Here is a 23,696-nt window from a genome sequence, read left to right as displayed (position 1 = left end):
GTCCTGATGGATCAGCTATAGTCTGTATGCTTATATGCTTATATATATGCTGAACAATCAATTTAAGGGTCATGTTTGTTGTCAATGGCTTAGAAATATACACAATGATATCAAATTTGTAACTGTTTTCAAAAATCCGCTATGCTGAGATATCCGCCTGTAATCTCACCCGCTATCCGCATTCCTCTACGTCAACCTCATTCCACTATCGCCTGGCTATCCGCTATTTAAAAGCTTGGCCCTTGATTGTTCAAATCTACTTGTATTCTTTCGTCAAATCCATTTAAAATCCTAGCTTAAAAACATCAAATGTTGAGGTAGCGAAGAAAGATGACTTCTGGCCATTGACAAACAAGTCCCACATAAAAAAGGAATATTATAACGCATTTTTATGAGCTTCTGTGTTTGCGCTTTGTCTCGACAACCTCCATATTCATACGAAGCATGCTTCGTATAAATTATGGAGACTACCGATATAACGACTTCTACTAAAATTCCTTCAAATAACCATCCATGCCATGAATCAGACAGATAATATGGCAAAGTTGACCCCTCCCTCCAACCTCCACGGTTTTCTGTTTGCCATAAAAGATTCTGAGAAAATATTCAAGGAAACTGTCGAAGGCTGATTGGCTGGAGACGACCCACCATTCTTTCTGCCCACCTAACCCTAGCTCAAAAAACCGAGCGAAATCCCAAAGAACAAATCCAAGGAAATAGAGGGGAGGGGACGACTCCCACTTCCTTCCTTCCTTTCCCCTTCTCCCCCGTCAATTTTTTCGGCTCGCTCGCAGGGATGCGGCGGCTATGGCGATGGTACCAGCAGTCCCTGTCCTCCTACCCCGTGCGGACGCAGGTCGTCAGCTCCGGCATCCTCTGGGCCCTCGGCGACATCGGCGCCCAGGCCGTCACCCACAAATCCGCCAGCTCCCACCACCACCACGCCAAGAACCCCGAGGTAGCCAGTCAACCGCCCCTACCACTCCTTCCTTCTCGAACTAGTGATCCCCGGATTCCATGGTCGTTCTGGGTGCCGTCGCGCCAAAGATTTGTCAGCTAATACGGTCGCTTGGGAGTGGGGACTTCCCTGGGGGTACATATAACCTAGGCTACCAGAGGGATCGGTTTTTAGACGCAGGGGATACTTAATCTGTTTCAACAGGGTCGATATGTGATTGGTCATTGGAGAAAGTAATAACTATATAAACCAACGACCGGTTTCGTGGTTCGTTTGCTTGTGCCGTTGATTTTCCATGCAAAGAATAATATTAGAACTTCTGTAAGTAAATTGTTGTTTAATCACATACCAGTTTGATGTTTGGGTAGGGTTTATGCTGTGTTCAATGTTCTCTTGTTGACTAAAGCCTATTTTGCCCCCCTCAAAAGAAGGCTATGTCACCAAATCTGTTCCTGTGGTTATCTCTATATATGCTGTTGTTGGTGTGTTGTCATTTGGCAGTTCTTTTCGGTAATACATTGGAGCATTGTTGCTAAAACTGGGGTAGGAGATTTTATTGGTTCATAGTGTCACTCGATTATTTGAGTGCCTATTTGTTTTTCGCTCCATTTGGTGTATCCATGTATTGTTTGGTGACTTTAGAGCTTTTTGGGTTTCATCCCAGAAAAATAGAATCAGAGTGAATGGGTTATTGAATGAGAGGTTGATTTCGATGTTATTCCTTTGATATGATGAAAGCTAGCTTCGTGGAATTTAACTTTATCTGGACATTAGAAAAGAATTTCGCTGGGCATCAGAAGAGGCTCCTTTTGATTGCTTTTGACCTTCATATGGGCTGTTTCCTTCCTATGCCGTTTGTTGGATCTAATAACGAGAAAATGGGTGACATATTGATGTATGTATGTACTTTCTGCAATTTTCATGTCTAAGCGCTCCTCAAAACATGCTTTCAGTTTTCATTTTCTTAAATATCAAATGGTATCCCTTCTGTCCGATCTTTAGCTTTAGATGTATTTTGTTATTTAGATTTGAGACCAGCCAGCATGGAGAACTATTTGACTATTGTTTCTGCTAAGAATCCAGGCTCTGTTGTTAATCAGAGAATTACCGGCTGCATAGTTTATTTCTAATAATCAGGAAACCAGTTTTGAATTTGATATTTTAAGTCTGTAAAGTGTAAACCAATCTTTAAATTTCAAAATCTAAGGAATTCAAACCAAAATTTGATATTCTGCACTTTCATTGTTATCCACTTAACGAAGCTCTGTTACCTTTTCAGGATAAAGATAAAGAGTTCAAAATTGATTGGAAGAGGGTCGGCATCACAAGTTCATTTGGATTTGCTTTTGTTGGACCTGTGGGACATTACTGGTTAGTTCTCTCATAATTTCATATATGGTGTGAGCAGATGGTGTTAAGCTCAACTTTGTTACGGTTTCTTTATTTTCTGGTTTTAGGCTGATTAGATATTAAATTATTATAGTTTGGACAACATTAACATGGTAAATCTGATAGAACTCCATCTTCCAAGTCTCAGGCTGATAGTTACCACATGGTATAGAACTGCAGATAAAGGACCCAAAGAGGGCCACAAACACATAACCATAAAATGGCAAAAAACAAAATGATGAATCATGATAATTCTCAAAATGGAAGGCATATTTAGTAATTTTCATCATGCACTTATGTTTTCCTTTTAGGTGATCTAGGTGATGACTTATTGATACAGATGACGTAATATTAGTATAAATGGGTAATGAACTGTGAAACATTGAAGACACTTAAATGCCATATACTTTGCTCATATTGATTTTTGGTTCATGAATTCATTGGAAGTTTGAATTTTTACTTAATGGTTAATCATTACTAGTGTAATTGGTGATGGTGAATGCCAACTTTTGTGGCAATGCGTTTGTTTGTTTCAGCACAATAAAGATGAATAGAGCATTATGAACTATAGGCCTCTATGCACAAATATGTTAATGGTGGCCTCTTGTACTGAATATTGCCTCATTGTTAAGCTGTGAACCAAAACTTGGTTTGCACATCAAATTTTGGAGCAAAATTAGCTTGGGCTGCACTTTGCAGCTGTGCATCTTTTTATGTTCATTTGTGTTCTCACTGACCCACTTCAATATTAAATCCTTCACGGTGTCACACATTTTGTTGCACGTTCATTCTTACTGCTCCTTAGACTCATGTACTAAAACGCTGCTCTTTCTGGAGAGTAGTTAGCAGTGGACCGAATTAACCTGTTGTTAGTTGTTCTAAATTTTCATTTGGCTACAAGGTTTTGAACTGGAAACAAGATTGGTGTTTGAAATCTCTTAACTAAAAACAAAATGGGACATTACCTTCCAACAGACCTCTACTGTCATTCCCACTTTGGTGTGCCACAACTTTGTCTCATTCGTTGCACCCTGTCAATGTGCTAACACTGGTTAAGATCTGGGAATTAACCTTGAAGGTTTACTAGTGGCTAAGCAAAATGTCAACTGATTTTAGGAGCTAACAACTTTTGGCTTCGTGAAGCAAGCTGCCATATGACTTGTACTCATTTTTGTGACCTAGGTACGAATACTTGGATCGTATGGTCCGACGAAGATACCTGCCTGGTTCGTTCAAATTTGTAGCCTCAAAGGTTGCAGCGGATGGTCTCCTCTTTGGACCGCTAGATCTGGGGCTGTTCTTCTCTTATGTGGGCCTAGCTTCAGGAAGGAGCCTGGAGCAGGTGAAGGATGATGTGAAGAGGGATATCATTCCTGCCCTGGTTTTAGGGGGAGCCATCTGGCCGGCTGTGCAGATCGCAAACTTCCGCTTCATTCCCGTGCGATATCAACTGCTTTACGTGAACTTGTTCTGCCTGTTAGACAGCTGTTTCTTGTCCTGGATCGAGCAACAAGGAGATGCAGCTTGGAAGCAATGGTTCACATCGTTCCAGAAGAAAATCGAAGACCAGAAGAGCAACGCTTGATCTGAACATGATCGAAGACGCTTGACCAGAAGTTAGCTTCTGTCATTTTGACCGATATATCCAGGAAGTATATCACTTGCTGCCAGCGGCTGTTTACGTGGAGTTCGGGTGCCAGCAATACTGGGCGTCACTGTCATGTGGAGATGATCTTTGTTGTTTCCACAACTTCAACGAGAAGGCAATGCTCTCGTTTAACTTTTTGTTTCGTAATCGAGCATTTGTTCATGCTGTTGTTTAACCTGCAGAGCGCGTATTTTTAACGAGTATTCATTGTATTCCTGGTGTTGTCGGAACATGATCTTCATAAATCTGGAATGGTGCCGAAAACTTTCTAGTCTTGGTTCTCTTGGTGAAGTCCATTTGCATGATCGTTCATTCGCTTACGGGCCAGATAGAGGTTCTCGGGTGAGCCGCTGGAGTGATGTCGACAGCGCCTGAGAAGATGACCACCGTACCGTTTTAGTAGGCCTCAGCCTTCAGGTGTAGCTTTTCTTTTATTCATGTTATTAGTTATTGTCTTCATGCCCTCTAATTATCTACGTGTTGATTTAAATGTGAGCTAATTTCCTTTTTCTCAAGAAGAAGGGGTATCCTTGGCCTCTACATTGAGTGATGCACACAACCTGAACATAATTATTTTAAAATTTATCAACTGATCACAATAAAGTTAAAAAACAGTCACACATGGATAGCCCAAGGGCAAACTAGAAAGAAAAAACACAGGAAAATAACATCACAAATTCTACTAGTTGAAGAAATTTCAAGAGATCACTCCCATTGGCTGCAACCGAAGACTGTAGGCGCCTGATCCTCCTCCTTGCGTAATAGTTGATGGCCTTGAAGATAACCTACATAATTTTTCTTCTGTCAAAAATAAAATTATTACGGTTGTTCCAAATGGCTCAAAGTGAAGTGCAAATTCCCACACGGTGACACGGATCCGAGACTTCAACTTGGGATTCACCCCACTAACCAGTTTCTGAACATATTCGTACCACTCGTGGGTGGAGATATATTAAAAGCTACATGAACTGATCGTTATAGTAGCTTGACAAGTGGGTAGTGAAGGAATAGATGCTGAATTGACTCCTCGTCGCCCCAAAAGCAATACTTAGTGCATCACTGTCAATTCCCTTTTTTAGATTATCTTTTGTCAGAATAACCTTGCGATCTAAATACCACATGAAGATTTTTATTTTCAATAGGAATTTCATTGTCCACATTTTCTTGTCGGAAAGGTTGCCCATCAAGTCCTTTTCAGTGTCTACATCCGTATAAAAGGATTTCGTACATGCGTGATATTGAGCTTTGGACCCAAATCTAATGTCTCATGAATTCAGTGGGCCGCCAGAGTGATGCCCACAGCGCCTGAGAAGATGACCACCGTACCTTTTAGTAGGCACCAGCTCAGGATGGGAATGGGCCGACCCGGACCTGGCCTTGGACCTGACCCCGTGACTCCAAGGTCAATATATGAGGCCATGGGTCGGCCCATTTCGTCAGAAAATTGTGGCCTCACTAGCCCATTGGGTACACGAGGCCGACCCAAAATCCAGCGGATTCACATTTACAACTATATTTACATATAGTCTTGTAAATTGACAAGATCTTATCTTTCCACATATATGATCTATTCACATCTAGTAAAATGACGAGATTGAAAGGTTAGTGGTTTGAAAGGGCATCAAGCTAAAGACCTCGACAAATAATGATTAGTAGATAATCATGCGCTACAAATATAGGCCTCAGGAATAATGGACATGGCCGCCATTATTCTAGCATGTGCCCGTGTGTGTGAGGCAAGGACTGCCTTAGCTACACTCCCGTCAGAGTAAGAGACGGATTTATTTATTTATTGACATCACAGTAAGAGACGTACTTTTTTTTCTTACTTTCTACTCCCTCCGTCCCAAATAAGTGACTCAACTTTGTACTAAGTTTAGCACAAGGTAGTATAAAATTGAGTTACTTATTTTGGGACGGAGGGAGTACTTTAATAGATCTTCCCTGAGTAAATGTAAAAAAGTCTCTAACTCCATAGGCCCATTTGTAGCGCATGGATTTCACTTCACGTGAAGATGGTTGAATAATCATTGGACAGTTATTGAGCCAAGAGAGGACCAACGAGCTACAGCTAGCTGGGACGAGCTACATGGACAAGCATCAAGCTAAGGACCTGTAATATAATCCATGTAATCTTTGTATCCATCGCATGTCATGTATTTGACAAGCGCAAGGATTGGGTTGACCCGTCTGACCCATCGGGTCGCACGGTGCCGGCTCCACCGACCCATATATCATTTAAAGCAACCCGCTTGGCTCATTGGCCCTGACTTTTTGGGCCGGGTCAGTGACCCAGCGGGCCGACCCGGCCCATTCCCATCTTGAGCCTCAGCCTTCATGTGCTGCTTTTCTTTTGTTCATGTTAGTTATTGTCTTCATGCCCTCTAATTATCTACGTGTTGATTTAAATGTGAGCTAATTTCCTCTTTTTTTAAACAAGGTATACCCTCAGCCTTTGCATCGGTTTATTGATTATTTTAAAATTTAGCAACTGGTAACAACAAAAATTTCTAAAAAAAGGGGCACACATGGATAACCCAAGGGCAAACTAAAAAGGAAAAAAAACATAGGAAAATGACATCACAAATCCTACACCAACTAAATCGGCAGAATGAATTCAAGGAGATCACCTCTCATGGGCTACTACCAAAGCTGATCCTCCTCCTTGCGTAGTAACGACCATCTATGGATTCAGCGGATGGCCTTGAAGATAACCTGCAGCTTTTTTTTTTCATTCTATTAAAATAAAATCACCGCGGTTGTTTCAAATGGCTCAAAGTAAAGCGCAAATTCCCACATGGATCTTAGATTCCAACTTGGGACTCACCCCACTAACCAGTTTTCAAACATATCGTACCATTCGTTAGTGGAGGTAGATTAAAAGCTATATGGATTGATCATCATAATAGCTTGACAAGTGAATGGTGAAGCAGTAGATGCTGAATCGGTTCCTCGTCGCCACAAAAGCGGCACTTAGTGCATCCTTGCTAATTTCTTTTTTAATTATCTTTTGTGAGGATAACCTTACGATCTAAATACGACATGAAGATTTTTATTTTCAAGAGGAATCTCATTGTGCACACACATTTTTTTTTGTTGGAGAGGTTGCCCGCAGAAATGGATTTCGTACATGGGATAAATACAACACGCTGATTGCTGTCATTTACATGCACTATTCTACACCCTCGATCAGGTACTGACCCAATCCATGGATAAGACGATCCCATGCGGCCATCACGCACGTTCACGTCCACACAGGAGAAAGACGAGCGCAACTCATGTCTTCGCTCGCGCAGTCGTCCAGGTCCAGAGCATCATGGCCGGCACCGTCGTCCTCGTGCACAGTCGTCCAGAGCATCAGGGCCGACACCCGTCGCCGTAGCGCGCAGTCTTCCGGGGCCAGCACCGGTCGTCGTCGCGCGTGCTCAGCTGAGGCGGCTGGAAACACGCTAGCTATACAACTGTTTTAAATAGCACGCTATAGCCGTAAGAGGAGTTGTCCGCTACCTAAACTCTAATAGAGACCCGCAAATTTTCTTCCGCGTATGTCCGCGGACAAGGGAACTAATCCATAAAATTGTGCGCTATTTAAAACTTTAAGCAATACACACACGATTGGATACCTGCACATCAAGGCAGCATCTTCTTCGATGTTGACGGTCAGAACTAGACGAGTACCGTAGTGGCTGTCTATAAGGACCAGGGAGTAGCTGTCACACCGTACCAGGAAAGGCTTGATATTGCGTCCAAGGTGAAGATGACTACGCCATAGACGTGAAAGGCGGAGGTCGCTCGCTCTCCTGGGGCCTCGTTGGAGGCCTCCTTTCCTGGGAAGACGAATGTCCTAGTCGGTGGGAGGTGGCCATGATGGTCAGGTCGGAGCGGGGTTGTTTCGCGAGCTCTTTGTTTTGGCTAGTGACAAAGACAACTCTTCGTCCACGAAGGCTCCCATTTCTTCCGTATCCGCCATAAAGGCCATCTCTTCTTCCGCGACTGCGTCGAAGAGTAACTCTTCGTTCGCGATGGCAACGACGAGGAGATAAATTTTCTTTTTTTCAAAGAGGAATATAGTTTCGAGATTTTATAAAAATATCAACATTTTAAAAGAAAATTCGCATGCAAGTGTGTGAGCGTTTGGCCCATGGGCCTGGAGTGTAGAGGATATGTACGTTGAACCACTGTTCTGATGGGGTTATAAGAAATGGAATTAGTAGACTAAAAAGAAAATTAGTCGTCTCCCTACCTTCTCTTTGCTCCTTTTGCCTTCTGCCTCCAGTTTGAACTCTACAATACTTTACCAACAACAACAATAAAAAAACACTACAATACTTTTTACAGATTTTCAATAATATCCCCCGTTTCTTCTCGCGGGATAAAAACCACCATAGCAACAAGTTTATCTAACGAAACCGCGGTTTAGCGACAAGCGGCAGGCCGGACTTGAGCCGCACGGCCAGCCCGTTCACCTCGCGCATGTCCAGCGACGCCCCGCCGGCCGGCTCCCAGTCGAAATGGTACATCAAGCTCGCGAGCGCCATCTCAATGGCGGCGCGGCGAATCCGACCCCGGGGCACCCCCTCCGCCCAGCACCGAATGGTATCAGCTGGAAGTCCTGCCCCTTGTAGTCCACCGCGCCGTCGAGAAACCTCTCCGGCACGAACTCCTCGGCGCGCTCCCACGCCGCCGGGTCCCGGCCGACGGCCCACGCGTTGATGACGACCCGCGTGCCCGCCGGGACGTGGTGCCCGAGTATCTCGGCGTCGTTTTGTGGCTCTCGGGGCACGAGGAGCGGGATCGGTGGGTGCAGGCGTACCGTCTCCTTGACCACGGCCTTGAGGTACTGCAGCTTGTCGATGTGGCCCTCGGTGATGACGTGCGCGGAGCCACCGACGGCCGCCCTGAGCTCGTCCTGGAGCTTACGCATGCTGTCCGGATGCGTGATGAGCTCCGCCATGGCCCACTCCATTGCCGTGCTCGTGGTGTCCGTGCCCGCCGCGAACATGTCCTGCGCGTCCACATGTCAAGCATGAACAAAACAAGCGCCGTGACATGGCACCGAGATGACAACACGTACCAGGATGATGGCCTTGATTTCGGTCGTGCTGAGCCGCATGCCAGCTTCGTTGTCGGTCTCGTTCACGTCCAACAACACGTCCACGAAATCCCTGTGATGGCCGCCGTCATCTCCAGTCTGCTGGCCGGCTTGACGCCGGCGGCGGTGGTCGTCGATCACCTTCTCGAGCACGCCGTCGAGCGCCTTGAACGTCCGTCTGATCTTCCCCTCCATCCCCATCAGGGCGTCCAACCACCCCAGCCACGGCAGGAGCTCCCCCACAGGCGCCGTGCCGAGCAGCTCCTGGAAGTCGTTGAACACCTTCCTCAGCTCGCGTGCCTTGTTGCCTTCCTCGTACAGGCGCTGTCGTCCCCGAACGCGGCGCGCGAGACCACCGTGTTGGCGTAGGCGACGAGGAACTCACACAGGTCCACGACGGCGCCGCCCGCCGCCGCTCCGCGGACGCGCTCGACCAGCGCGGCGGCCTCCTCTTCCCGGACGCTGCGGAAGGAGAGAATGCGGAGCGGGCTGAGGAGGTGGACCACGCACACGCGGCGCGCCTGGCGCCAGTACTCGCCGTAGGGCGCGAACGCTACGTCGCGCCCGTAGAGGAGCCGGTCGGCCATGGCGCTCCGGGGCCGGCTCGCGAAGGCCAGGTCGCGGGTCCTCATCACCTCCTCCGCGGCGGCCGGCGAGGAGACGACCACGGCTGGCACGCGGCCGAGCCGGAGCAGCAGGACCGGGCCGTGCGCGGCGGCCAGGGACCGCAGGGCCCGGTGCGGCAACGAGCCGAGGAGATGCAAGTGGCCGAGCAGCGGAAGGCCGCGAGGCGACGGCGGAGGCTGCCTCCGTGCTCCATCGCTGCCGCTGCGCAGAGGGGCGGGCTTACGGAGGATGTACAACAGAGATACGGCGAAGGCGAGGAGGAGCAGCAGGAGTGAAAGAGGCGAGACGGCCATGTCGTCGGGACGAGCGTGCGTTCTGGGCTACTGGCGCCTTAGGCCGTACTCGTAATGCTGGCGACTGCGTGAATGGACCAGCTCCTTGGGGCACAATTACTACGTGCAGATGTGTGCAGCGAATCCATTTCAAAAGATTCGTTGTGACTCCTAAAAAAATTCGCTATGGGGTTATGTCTGGCAGAAAAATAGGACAAGCTGCACCGTGTTCAACTTCAATGGATCTGCATCTGCTGAGTGGTGGTGGACGTGAAACAAGTAACCATGCACTCAAGGCGTCCACGGAAATATGTGGTGGCATTGCCGTGTTGAGGGAAATGGAAATAGATCAAGAGATGAGTGGTTAAAAAGAAAAAGGAAAAGGAGAGGCTAGTGGTAATATAAGTGCGCTGAAAATGGATTTAGGGTCATTCGAATCGTTTTCAGCCTTCAGATGCAAGTTCCAGTTATATAGATGCCTTCTTCTACCCCTCAACCGTTTTTCCTGTCATCTTCTACCTCTCAACCATTGAACTCCTATAGGAGATATGATATCATTGTATTTATGTTCCAGCTAATAGCCTCTATTAATGTTGAGAGGAGGCTTCACTCGCTTTTTTGCCAAGATTGACCATGGATAATGTTACTATTACTGTTGAGGTTAGAGTATTGAGGTAAAGAGGTGACAATAATATTCTCTCTTTTTCGTCTTTACCACCCGTAGGGGAGTAGTGGCAAACCAAAGAAGGATTTCGTCTACGAGGAAACACTTAATCAACCTAGTGAAAACCGGCGTAAGAAAACTAAGTCGGAGTTGTATGTGATGCGTAACTTATCCTTGTAGCGCGTATCTGCACCAGAATCTGCCCACTTTCGACATATAACATGTGGCTATAGAGATGGAGATCTAGAACCATGCCTCCACATGTGCTGTGCAGATCACATTAGTGGTGATGAATTTGGAACCCTGAAGAGCGTTTACTACTCAAACTCTGCCTTCATTTAGTTTATCTCCTGTTTTTACATTTCCTTCCGTAATTTAGAGGCAGTTTGGTTGGAGTCCACGCCTCCATGCCTGGGTAAAGGCAGCGCCTGGCCTGGGCCTGGAAAAGTTAAGAAAAATGCCTGGCCAGGCTAGCCTGGGGTTGATGTGTTTGGCATATGTCCTGAGCCAGGCTTGAGATCAATTGCTTTGTCAACTTGTAAAGTACTGTTGGCCCATAATTTTATCCAGTGAAAAGTGTAGCTAGCGTCCCAGGCTAGCGCCAGGCGTTCTCTACTAGATGCCTGGGCCAGGCTAACAATCATGCCTGGTTTTCCAACCAGGCTAATGGCCATCAGATGCCTCACGCCAGGCTTACTCAAGACATGAACCAAACAATATCCAGGCAAATTTCAGGCAAGCTTCAGGCCAGGCAAATTTGTGCCAGGTCTCCAACCAAACTAGCCCTTAGTGTAACTGGTTTATCTTTTCCGTAGCAACCGATGGAGTGGATTATTTCCGAACTCCTATTTGGGTACATACAAACTGTGTAGGTGACAACGTAGTTACGGGGTTGATAATGGCATCCTTTTCGCTTCCTGTGGGTTCGACACTTTACTTATCGTGAAATAATGACAATGCCCTGTGCACTTGCAGGGACATCAACGACCTGTTGTTTTGATCACCAGTAATAGTAGCTAAGTACTCGTCATTCAACATGCATACTCGTCGACCATGTCTCGTTCGTGCGATGGAGGGCTCACTAGCTAGTACGAGTAGAAGGCAAGGTGGAAATTGGCCTCTGTCGTGCAAGGCAGGACCTTCCCCGCATCGAAGCAGCTGGCGTCGAGACAGAGGAGGTTGGCACCGAAGGTACTGCAGCAGAACGACATGGGAACATTGTAGTTGTCAACCACCGATATGTTGTAGTTGTCCAGGGCGAGGGCGCTGCCGAGCGAGAACTCAGCCAGCGCTGCCGGTGGCTTCCCGGAGAGCCGACAGGCGAGCTGGTCGGTGCAGTCGCCAGTCGCATCCCGTCCACGGAGCTTTGGAAGGCACTCAAGGGTAGAACGAACACCAACTGAATCACATAACTTGACCTATTGAACAAATATATTGCAGTGCCGGGTGGGGGACCTATGCCCCCCCTCCCGGAATAAAATATAAGGAGGGGGAGCATGCCAAGCCCCGAGAATTCATAGTTATTCATGGTTGATACAATTGCTATCCCGAATTCCCTATTTGTCGCCTATTGCGGCAAAGTGCCGGTGCTATGCGTTTTGGCCGACCAATTTCTGTAGATAGCTTGGGAAATACCCCAACAATTTTTCCTTTTTGTCGGTCTTTGTTTTTTTATTTTATGTTTCTTTTTGTTTTATTTTTATTTTTTGGAAGTTTAAAAAATGTTTGTGAATTTTCAAATTTTCAAAATGTTTGTGTGTTTTTAAAAATTGTGTGTTTTAGCAATTATTAATGATTTTAGTTCTATTGGAAATTTCGGAAATGTTTGTGTTTATAAAAATATGTTCAAGATTTCAAAATAAGTTTGTGATTTCAACTTTTGTTCATAAATTAAAAAATGTTCTTTTTTTAGATGATATTCAGAAAGTTAAAATATGTTTCTGTTTTCCAAAAAGAAATCTCACAAACTAAAAAAATGTTCACGTCTACAAAAACGTTCAAGAATTTTAAATATCTTCACGCTTTTGAAATTTTATTTATTATAAAAATATTCCCATTATAAATTTTGTTCTGAAAATTGGAATAATGTTTGCATTTTTCAAAAATGAGCGGGATTTTCAAAATTCCATTTTATTAAAAATATTCATGTTTACAAAAATAATTTCAAAATTCATTTGAGTTGTTCAATATCTTGCCCGATCTCCAAACATTAGTCGCTTTTTAATTTTTTCTTCACAATTTCCAAGGAATGTTTTTTTTTCAAAAACTGTCCAGATTCGCATTGTGCATAGTTCTTAACAGCACAGCCTCCTCTTTGGTCACCAACTCTTGTCAGCTACTCTTCTTGACAAGCTATAGGGCCCGGAGATTGAATTCCATTGTGGGGCGTGTTTCCTTTTTTCATATCACATCGCCGTGCTACAGTACGGGCGAACGCACGCTCACTAGAGCTGCCACCATTGGGCCGCCCCAGTCAAGGGGTCCATGCGTGCCTCGCGAGGCTATTTGATGCACCATGCGTCAAAATAGGAGCTCCCTTGCTATTTATTAGATGATGGCCTCACATAGATAGGTTGCCGACGATGTGTGTCGCCCAAGAGTTTAGGTGCATGGCTTATGGAGAGTTTTGCATACTACTATGAGAAACTTAATATTCATCCTTTTACATAGATAAAATAGTTGTAATGAGATAACATATAAGGTAATACAATATATGAAATGAACCTTGGTAGTTTAGTTCAAACTCTCCTTTTATTTGCCCCCTTAGCAACTAACCGAGGTAGACTATTTTCAAACTCCAGTTTGGGTGCGTATGGAACTCCGTTAAGTGACGACGTAGTTACGGGGTTTGTGATGCCTTACTATTCGCTCCCTGTGAGCTCGATACTTCACTTATCACGAAAGTGCTACATGCACTTGAAGGTCATCAAGCATTTCATGGCACCATCGCTGGGGAGCATAGTGATTGGTTATTACTTATCGCTCACACTTAGCTTATTTTGTTTGCTGTTATTAGCCTATAAATCATTAAAAAAATTGCTCATCATGTCTTCTGAGATGTCTACTCAGGAAAAAACTAAAATCTGCAATGGAGGAGAAGAACTACCTAGATAAACCATTTTCAGTTACTGATAGAGCAACGCTAAACGGATGGTTGCAATTGGTAAACAAAGGTGCATCCCTCATATGTGCTTCATATCCATTACCATGCATAGACTATGGATCCAAAGAGCACCTGAAATATCAATGTAAGAGTAATATTGACCCCGTGCTAGCAAGCTGTAATGCTAGTGATAAATTAAATGCTAGATTGGTGGTCTTACAATGTGTACTTCCTGAGGATGTTGATGAGGTTCTACATATATAATATCTTAAGATATGAAGAATCGGGACGTATTGATTTATATGAAATTGAAACCTATTCATACTTTCTGCTTAAATGTTTTCAGCGATAACCCATTAGTGATCAATAAACACAATCAAATTGCCTCTTCCTTGGGAGACGTAAAATTTTACAAGATCCGTGGAAGGATGAAGAAAAGGTGGCACAAGAAGAGCAAACAACACCCTAGACGCATGGCTGCAAGAATTGGTAAAAGATCATAAACTAAATATTTTTGAAACTAAATTGCAGCAAAATGATGGGGATCACGAAGTACAAATTATCATGCTTTGGTGAATGCCATCAACTATTATAGTCAAGAATATCTCTTCGATAAAAAAGATACTAGCGTGCATGAAGAAGAGTATGATCATGACTATAGTTCAGAGGAACTTGAAGGTAATGAACTTGACTTGTGGGAATGTCACCCTCTGGTCGAGATGTCTAGTGTTAGTGATAGTGATGAATTAGAGAAATAAAATACTTTTATTTATATGTGCTAATGCCCAACTATGCTTGGTTGGATGATTTTCTTAAGTAGGGGAAACCATTTGAGATTTTTGAATTACCCACTCCAAACAATGAATTTTATTAAGTGTTCCCCTATGAAGATAGAAAAGGTAATTTAAAAATATATATACATAAGTCTCAAACCCTCTCATTGCAGAAATAGAAGAAGACGCACCTACCTCGCTCGGTGCATCAGTTCCTCTTTGAGACAAGATGGCGTGCCATACGACCGTCCCGGTCGCATGTACACTGTATCAGCTCATGGCAGTGAGCAATAGGACGACCAAAGTGAAAGAGCTTGCGCTCGTACGTGCAGTCATATGACCTGGCAGCCACAACTAGCATCTTCATAGAGCGTAAGACGACATACCGTACGAGCGCTTGCACTCTTACGCGCGCTTGTATGCCGTGTCAATCCCGACTAATAGGATTTTTTAGGGCGCAAGATGGCATCTTATACGAGTGCTTGCACTTTTTTTGCGGGTGACGAGTGCTTGCATTCGTATGGGCGCTCGTACCGAAAGGTGACGATCTTTTTTTCCAGGGAATTCTAAGCTTTATTCAAATAAACGCATTCACTGGGTAGTCAGCCAGAAGGCTATTGATCAGGAAGCTGGGAGTTTCCGTAAGCCAGCTTTCAGTCACAGTCACCGTACAAGCGCGTTTTGCACAAAGATGAGCTGAGACATTAGCTGATCTACTTACATGCTGAAATACAAAAGAAGTAAAACTAGCAGAAAGCTCACCGTTTCTTGAAAGATAGGAGCCACAATTGAGCGATTGTTGCGGCGAGTGTTCCAGAGGTTGACCACCTCGAGACTATCAGTCTCCAGCACCACGTGCGTAAACCCTCTGAGATTTGCGAAGATAACTCCATCTCTAGCAGCTAGGGCTTCGGCAATAAAGGGGTCAGTCACTCCGGGGTGGGGTTTACACCAAGCACCCAAAAGGGTTGTAGATGATCGCACAATACCTCCAGCTCCACTTTTTCCTTCATCATGCATAGTCGCTGCATCAGTATTGATCTTGATCTGGTGTGCCTCCGGAGGGTGCCAACCATGTCCTGGCAGCGTGATCACATGGTGTGAAGGAATATCCAGCAATGCTAACGCCTCGCGGGTAAGCCGAACTGAATTTGCCGGGTCCAGTTTGTCACCTTCGTGCGTCCATTTGTTTCTTGAGGTCCAAATAGACCACATAACAGAAATGATGGATGCTCGTTCTTTGGCCAAGAACCTTGCATCACATAAAATGTCAGTTGCCCAGGTAGATGGATGGAGCCGTGGGAGTTTGATATCCAGGAGCCGGCGTGCCTCCTCCCAAAACCTTTGAGCGTGTGAACAATGCATGAGTGCATGTTCCAGGTCTTCGTCCTTTGCCTTGCAAATTTTACAAAGTCCAATGTCTCGAATATGTCGGTATTTGAGCGTGCATTTATCGCGGAGTATTCCACGAAGTACCCTCCACCAGAACACACACACTTTTGGTACCACTTTAAGAGACCATAATGACTTCCACAATTGCTGCTTACTTACTGAAGATTCGGTTACCTGCCCTTCTTCTCGAGCTTGATGCTCTTTCTGAATCACTAGAGCTCGGTACGCTGATTTAACAGTGTAGATGCCTGATCTCTCATGTGCCCATGCCAATGTGTCTTCGCCCCCGCCACGTCGAATAGGAATATTCAGAAAAGCCTCTGCGTCCGGTGCGATGAAAGTGTGCCGAACTAGATCTTGTTTCCAAGTCCAGTTCTCCGTGTCAATGAATTCCCTAACTTGGTGATGTTCGTACCCGCCGGCATGAACAAGGGGGCTCTGGTTAGTGTTGTGGGAATCCACTTGTTTGTCCATGGATTGATTGAAGTGCCATCACCAACATGCTGAACAATCCCCGCAAGTAAAGCTTCATGTCCAGCAATGATTGCCCGCCAGGTAGCCGAAGCAGCCTTGGGTGTTTTGGCATGCAGGAAATCAGTGTCTGGAAAGTATCTGCCCTTCATAACTCTAGCACAAGTGAGGTGGGATTTGTCATGAAGCGCCAACCATGTTTGCCAAGGAGTGCAAGATTGAACATGTGGAGGTCATGAAAACCCATCCCTCCCTGACATTTTGGTTTTGCCAATTCCTTCCAAGAGATCGAGTGAAGGGCCCTCTTGTCAATCGAGCTGCTCCACCAATACTTTGCCATACTAGATGTGAGCTTTTTACACACCTTTTTTGTTAGAAGAAAACAAATCATGTTGTATGTGGGAATCGCCTAAATAATTGTTTTGAGTAAGACCTCTCTCCCTGCACACGCAAAAAGCCTCTCTGACCAGCCTTGCATCTTACTCCTCGACTGCTCACCTATGTGCTCGAAGGTGCCGCTCATGATCCGGCCAACGGCAGTGGGAAGACCAAGATGCCTGTCACTGAACGCTTCTATCATGATACCCAGCGTTCCTTTGATATTCTATCGTATGGAGCTAGGCGTGTTGGGGCTGAAAAATATTGCACTTTTGTCTTTTTAACCCGCTGTCTTGAAGCTTCATCATAGATCCTTAGGATGTCGTTCAATCTTTCTGCGCATTGTGAGTTTGCATTCAGAAAAATTAGACAATCGTCAGCAAAAAGCAGGTGACTCATCCACGGCGAGTGTACGCTCTCCCTAATGCCTCTCTCAATGTATCCTCCATAGAATTTAAGCATGGATGAGAACCCTTCTGCACACAGCAGAAAGAGGTAAGGTGAAGCAGGGTCACCTTGCCGTAGCCCCCTGGAAGGTGTGAAGTAAGGTTGCAGCTCACCATTTACCCTCACAGAGAAGTGAACAGAGGTGAAACATTTCACAATTAAACTTATCCAGGTAGGACTGAATCCCAAACGCATTAGGATGGCCTCCAGATAATGCCACTCGACTCTGTCATACGCTTTCATCATATCCAGCTTAACTGCACACGCGTGGTTTTTGCCTTTCTTCCGCCTGCGGAGTGTATGGACACTTTCAAAGGCCACCAAAACATTGTCAGTTATCAAACACCCAGGAACAAACACGATTTGTTCCTCGCTAATAATCTCATCCATGCATCCCCTCATACGGTTAGTGATAACCTTAGCTGCAATTTTATATAGCACGGGGCATAATGCAATGGGTCAATATTGAGAGATCGATTGGGGGTACCGTACCTTTGGGATCAAGGTTATGGAGTGTCATTTAGACCCATCGACAATTCACCCATGTTTAGAAAACCCAACACTGCATTAGTAACATCATCTTTTAACAATGGGCCAATTCCAGTTCTGCCCCTAACTCGAACCCACTACTCAGTTTTGCCCCTAATTTTCGGGTATGCTCAGTTTTGCCCCTCTGCCGTCAGTGCCACTTATAGAAATGCCCCTCCGCTCCGTTTCCGTCCAGTCAAGGCTGTTTGACCGCTAACTTGCCGTCAGTTTGACATATTTGCCCCTCTTTCTTACATGTGGGCCCTCTCTTACCTCTTCGCTTCACTCTCTCTCTGTTCTTCTTCAACCTCTCGACGACTCGATTTGGAGAGGGGAGAGAGCGACTGCAGCAGGAGTCAGAGGCCGACGGTGGGTCGATTTAGAGGGCGGCGGCATGTCCACGTCGAGTTCGTCGGTGACTGACGAGGTAAGTGTGGCTCATCGGTGGATCGATCTGGGGGTATTTCTGTCCCAATTAGGGTTCATCAGATTGGAGATTTCCTGCGTTTAGGTCGATGGTGTTGGGATTGTTCAGTTTCAATCTGAGTTCTACCTCCCCCATCCGTCATTCTCTGGGCTGGAGATGAGCACGACGCGGCGGTGCGCAGGGCACAGTCTCATCCCCGCTCGTCGCGTCGCCTGGGGAGGTGCAAGCACGGGAATAAGATTCTTAGGCTGCCCCCTAGATGTAAGATTAACTCTCATTCCCACTATGTCTGTCATTATTTGCCAATTTTTTGTTGTATAATGTATGATTAATTCTGTAGCTCCCTGATGAATGCGACTGGGTAGTTTGGATTGATCCCCCTCCCACAGATTGTGTTGCTCATGCATTTGAGGAACTTCATGCTGGATTGGAGAAAAGCTGGCTAAAGTCCCATCATTTGGAGAGGAGGTTGATGTACTTAATAGAGAAGAACAAGAAACTCAAGTTGAAGATCAAGAAGAGAAATGAGCTTATGCAAACATGGGGATTTCTCATAGTAATTTGCCTTAGCATTTTGGCATCAGTTTTTTCTGAGTGGTTTAAGAATCCATACTAGCTGGATTATGGTATGTAATGAAATGTAATGTACTGTTGTGTGAGCTATCTTAATTAGTTGTATTTGTTCCAAAGCACATTGGAAATGAGTTTCATCTGGTGTAATGTGACAAGTTTTAACTGGAAATGAGTTTGCTATTTTGAGTATATTGTGTTCCATTTTGTAGCAATGTAGTAATGTGACAGTGCAGTAGCAATGTGACAAAAATGACAGTTAAATGGGCACACTAGCAACTGGACCAAACATAGGACATGATCACACTGAGACATAAGAAAGTTCACAGCATTGTGCCACAACAAACTTCAAATCTAGTACATGACCTTACAGTTTTCACAACCACAACAAATTTTCACAGCATTACAAGTACTACCACATCTACTTGTTCTTCTTGCTCCTAGTATTGCAAGCTGGGTTCGAAGAGAGCCTAGAACTCCTCCTAGTGCTCACAGTTTTGCTCACAGACTTGTTTGGAGTATAAGAACTGGTAGGATTATTGCTTCCAGTGACATAACCTATAATCTCCTCTTCTGCAATTTTGAACTTCTTCTTATGTGGTGATTGTCCCCTCTCAGCTGGTCTTTTGTAGTTCTTTCTTGGGCTGCAAAGTCACAAATAAATGGGAGAGGCCAGTTAGCAAACATTGAAGAATTTAGGAAATAACTTCAAAAATAAACCAAAAAAGTACCTGACTGCACTACTGACTGTTGTTGCATCTGTAGAAGTTGCATTTGCATTAGCAGCATCTCCAGCACCTGCATTTTTTTCACTTACATCATCTCCAGCAGTTGCATTTGCATTTGCAGCATCTTCATCACTTGCATCATCTCTAACACTTGCATTTGCATTTACATCATCAGTAGCAGCATCTGCCTCCCTAGTTTCATTAGTAGCAACATCAGTTGCTTCATCATTTTTAGTCAGAGGTTCATCATTGGCATTATCAGCACCCCAATGTTCTTCCTCTCCAAATGCAGGGTCAATGGACTCTTTGCAGTGGCTGCCTTTGTGCCCAAGCTTCCCACATCTTGAACACTTATTCTTTCTTCCTCCAAGTCCTTTTCCCTCTGATTTGGCCCTAATTCTTGTCTTCCTAGGTCTACTAGGTGGCCTATTTTGCAATGGAGCACTCAGTTTAAATCCTGGGTCTACAACATCCCATTGTTGCTTGCCCTCCAGAAGTGGCAGATTATCAGCATAAGTAGCCTTGAATTTTGCCACAGAGAAATATTCATGAACATACTGATCAATCTCACTAACTGGACCTCTCATTGAGGTGATAAAGTACAATGCATGTATGCATGGTTGTCCTGTTATTTGCCACTTTCTACAACTACAAGTATGTGTTTGCAAATTAACAGGATATCTCCACTCTCTTTTTTCCTTGTCAATTGCAGTAATCTCTGCCTCTAATGTGCTTCTTTTCACTATGGACATATCAAGGTCTTTTGATTTTGCATGAAGCATAATCATGATTTTTGGGATTATGATGTGCCCATTGTATGTCCCAGCTGCAATCTGCTGTCTCAAGTCAAACTTTTCCATTATGAACTGCCTAATTTTGTCAAGCAAGTCCACAATGTGTATCCCCTTCCACTTCTTAATTTTGGAATTGAATGACTCAGCTAAATTGTTATTGACATAATCAACTTTGCATATTTCATTGAACAAGGCCCTGGCCCATAGTTTGCTATGATGCTCTTCTAGGTACTCTTTTACACCAGGTTTGCTACATAGTTGTCTAAGATGATAATTGTGTTTTTTCATGCTATATGTCAATGAACAAGGCCACAAATTATCATCAAAAAACTTTCCTCTAAATTTTTTGGAGAAATTAGCTGCCAAATGCCTCATGCATTCCCTGTGCTCAACTCCTGTGAATACATCTTCAACAGCAGTCTCTAGTCCTTTGCATGCATCTGTGTGGATGACAAGACCTGATGGATGTCCTATTAGTTCTTTTAAATTCTGGAAAAACCATGTCCAACTATCTGTATTTTCAGACTCAACAACTCCAACTGCTACTGGGAAGATCCAGTTGCAAGCATCCACTGCACATGCACTCACAAGTTGGCCTTTATATCTACCATTCAGTGCCGTGCCATCTACTGCAAGATAGGGCCTACATCCATCTAAAAAACCTTGCCAGCATGCTTTAAAAGAAACAAACACTCTTCTAAAGCACTCTTTCTGTCTAGTTTTTCCAGCTATTTTGTACTCTACAGTGTGCTTGTCAATGTTAACTACACTTCCAGGAGATGCTTTCTCAACTTCTGCCTTGTAAGTGTACAACAATTGAAATGAGTCAGTCCACTTACCATAAATGTTGTCCAGTGCCAGCTGCTTTCCATAGAACACTCTCATGTATGGGACTTGCAGGCCATATTTTTTCTTCAGGTTCTTTTTCAACTCTGTAACTCCAACCTCTGAATCCTCTAAAACCCAATGCTTCACTGCATCAGCAACCCATCTGCACTTAGCTGACTTTAGTCTTTGCCTTCTGCTTACACTTGGACAAGTATGTGCAGACTGGTTCACTTTGACCTGCAATATTGAAAGTTCAATTACATGTCAGACATACTTGCTGCAACAAATAACTGAAAAATATTTGCAATGTAACTACATATGCACCTACTGTTTGTACCTGAAACAATGAGCTATTTCTCATTAAGGAGGCATGCATCCTCCATCTACACCTCTTATAAGCACAATGAACAGTCAACCTGGTAGGATCACTCTTGTCTACTACATACTCACTCTGAGTTTTAATTGAAAATGTAGCTAGTGCATTCCTACAGTCTAAAGCACTGGAAAATATAGTTCCTTCTTTTAAAGAAGGATCATCTCTGTTGTACTGCACATCTGGCCTTCCATCATCAGAATCCTCACTATATCCCATGTCCTGGTCCTCCTCCAACTCATCTTCACCTGGCTCATCAAACATTCCTTCTGGTGGTGGAATATAATCTTCATCCCCATCATCATCTGTCTTCTTGGCCTTTTGTTTTGTAACAAACTGAGGGAAAAGCCTTTCATCCTCATCATCTGTAGGCCAATCATCAGGAAGTCCCTCCTCAATATTTGGATCAACAGAATCTCTGCTCTGAGTAGGACCTGCATAAATAGGCACTTGCTCTGATGGTGTTCCTGGAACCTGCATAGAGCTCTCTCCTGCATCTGAAGCTCTCTTCTGACTGCTAACACTTGTTTTTCTCCCCCTGGATATTCTGCTCCTACCTCTAGAACTAGTAGATTGTGATTTTCTGCCACTGCTGTCTGTCAATCCTCTTTTTCTTTGTATGACATTGATTTCCGATTTGACTGGGAAATGAGCATGATTTCTAAACATCTTTTCTAACTCAGCATCACATTGGACTGGGACCCAAACTGAACTATCAATATCCCAGTACCTGAATTCAATTGCATCATGTATTCCCCATGGGGTATTTAGCACAGATATGAGATCTAAACTGCACAAACTTCATTGTGCTCTCCACTACCAAAGGAAATGAAAATCCCGTGTCCCCTGCTTTTGTACCAGCAGGAACTAGAAGAGTTGTTTCCATTCTACAATCCAAACATATATAGTCCACCCTACGAATGACAATGAAAAACAGGAAAAAAAATCGAACCAAATGAGCACTACGAACGCAGATGAACACTAGGAATCAAAACGAACTACAATACGTATAGCAGGCTTCAGATCTGAAAGTACTGCACTTACCCCTTCGGATTTGTGCTCCCTTCATGGCCGCCGCCGGCGCCGCAACCACCGTCGACCTCCATCCGCAACGGTTGGCTCCGAATCGCAGCACAACTCACATAAAGAGTCAGGTCGACCGAATCTCCATCGTGCCCACCATTGATCTGGAGTTTTCCATGGTGGGGATCAAAGCCGCTAGGGTTCAGGTGAGGGGGCGATTTGGGGAAGAGAGAGCTAGGGTTAGGGTCGAGCGAGTGAAGCAGAACAGAGAGAGAGTGAAGCGAAGAGGTAAGCGAGGGCCCACATCTAAGAAAGAGGGGCAAATATGTCAAACTGACGGCAAGTTAGCGGTCAAACAGCCTTGACTGGACGGAAACGGAGCGGAGGGGCATTTCTATAAGTGGCACTGACGGCAGAGGGGCAAAACTGAGCATACCCGAAAACTAGGGGCAAAACTGAGTAGTGGGTTCGAGTTAGGGGCACAGATGGAAATGTCCCTTTAACAATTGCCAATGCCGCTGGAAAAAACCGGCTGTGAAACCATCCACTCCTGGTGCTTTAGATGGGGCCATTTGGAACAACGCATCATGGACTTCTTTTGCCTCGAATGGTTTCGTCAGCATCTCATTCATCTCCGGTGTGACTTTCACCAGTACGTGTGCAAGCAGCTCGCTCATATCATACACGCCCTGGGAGGTGTAAAGTGCCTGGTAGAACGCCTAAATTTCTTGCTTGTCTTCTTCTGCATCTGCACATACTGATCCGTTGGCTCTCTTCAGGCCGCTGATCTTGTTCATGCGTTGTTGATGTTTATCTTGTGCCTGAAAGTAGCCTGTGTTGTGGTCTCCTACATGGAGCCACAAAACCCACGAGCGTTGTCGCAACCAGATTTCCTCTTGACGGAGCGCCTCGCATTGCTGAATTACAGTGGTTTTCTCTTCGTCAGAAGGCCCTCAGCCTATGGACTATTTGCGTAATTTGTCGAGCTTCTTTGGCAGTTGCCAAACTTTCCTCGCAAGACATCCAAATTCTTTGCCTCGCCATGGCCCTAGTTCATTCTGTAACACACCTAGTGACTCCACAATCCCTTGCAGCCCCGGTGCCCTTGCTTGTTTAAGCCACGTTTCTGTGAGAAAGTCTCATAGTCAGAATGAGTCTGCCATACATTCTCATATCTGAACTGCTTTGCTCGGCACGCGCCATCCATCTGC

At 44.8% G+C, this 23,696-nt stretch overlaps 1 protein-coding gene and 1 pseudogene across 1 annotated transcript; one reads left to right on the top strand and one right to left on the bottom strand.

The window, feature by feature from the left end:
• Positions 1 to 648: 648 nt before the first annotated feature.
• LOC119275538 (protein Mpv17-like) lies at positions 649 to 4,277 on the top strand. The gene is made up of 3 exons (XM_037556399.1): positions 649 to 958; positions 2,238 to 2,329; positions 3,530 to 4,277. The coding sequence occupies exons 1-3, from the start codon at positions 797 to 799 to the stop codon at positions 3,930 to 3,932; spliced, it is 657 nt and encodes a 218-aa protein (XP_037412296.1). The 5' UTR covers positions 649 to 796; the 3' UTR covers positions 3,933 to 4,277.
• A 3,882-nt stretch (positions 4,278 to 8,159) lies between these two features.
• Positions 8,160 to 10,200, bottom strand: LOC119275537 (annotated as a pseudogene).
• Positions 10,201 to 23,696: the final 13,496 nt, after the last annotated feature.

Source organism: Triticum dicoccoides, chromosome 3B (genome assembly GCF_002162155.2).
Source record: "Triticum dicoccoides isolate Atlit2015 ecotype Zavitan chromosome 3B, WEW_v2.0, whole genome shotgun sequence".
Classification (NCBI taxonomy): Eukaryota; Viridiplantae; Streptophyta; class Magnoliopsida; order Poales; family Poaceae; genus Triticum; species Triticum dicoccoides.
The sequence above is the reverse complement of the archived record's forward strand: the minus strand, read 5'-3'. Positions and strand labels throughout refer to the sequence as shown.

Bases quoted from the DNA above. Each gene is read 5' to 3' on its own strand.
- LOC119275538 (XM_037556399.1), top strand. From the start codon at position 797: ATGCGGCGGCTATGGCGATGGTACCAGCAGTCCCTGTCCTCCTACCCC. The intron at 959-2,237 runs GTAGCCAGTCAA...TTACCTTTTCAG, and splicing joins ACCACGCCAAGAACCCCGAG to GATAAAGATAAAGAGTTCAA. The intron at 2,330-3,529 runs GTTAGTTCTCTC...TTTGTGACCTAG, and splicing joins GGACCTGTGGGACATTACTG to GTACGAATACTTGGATCGTA.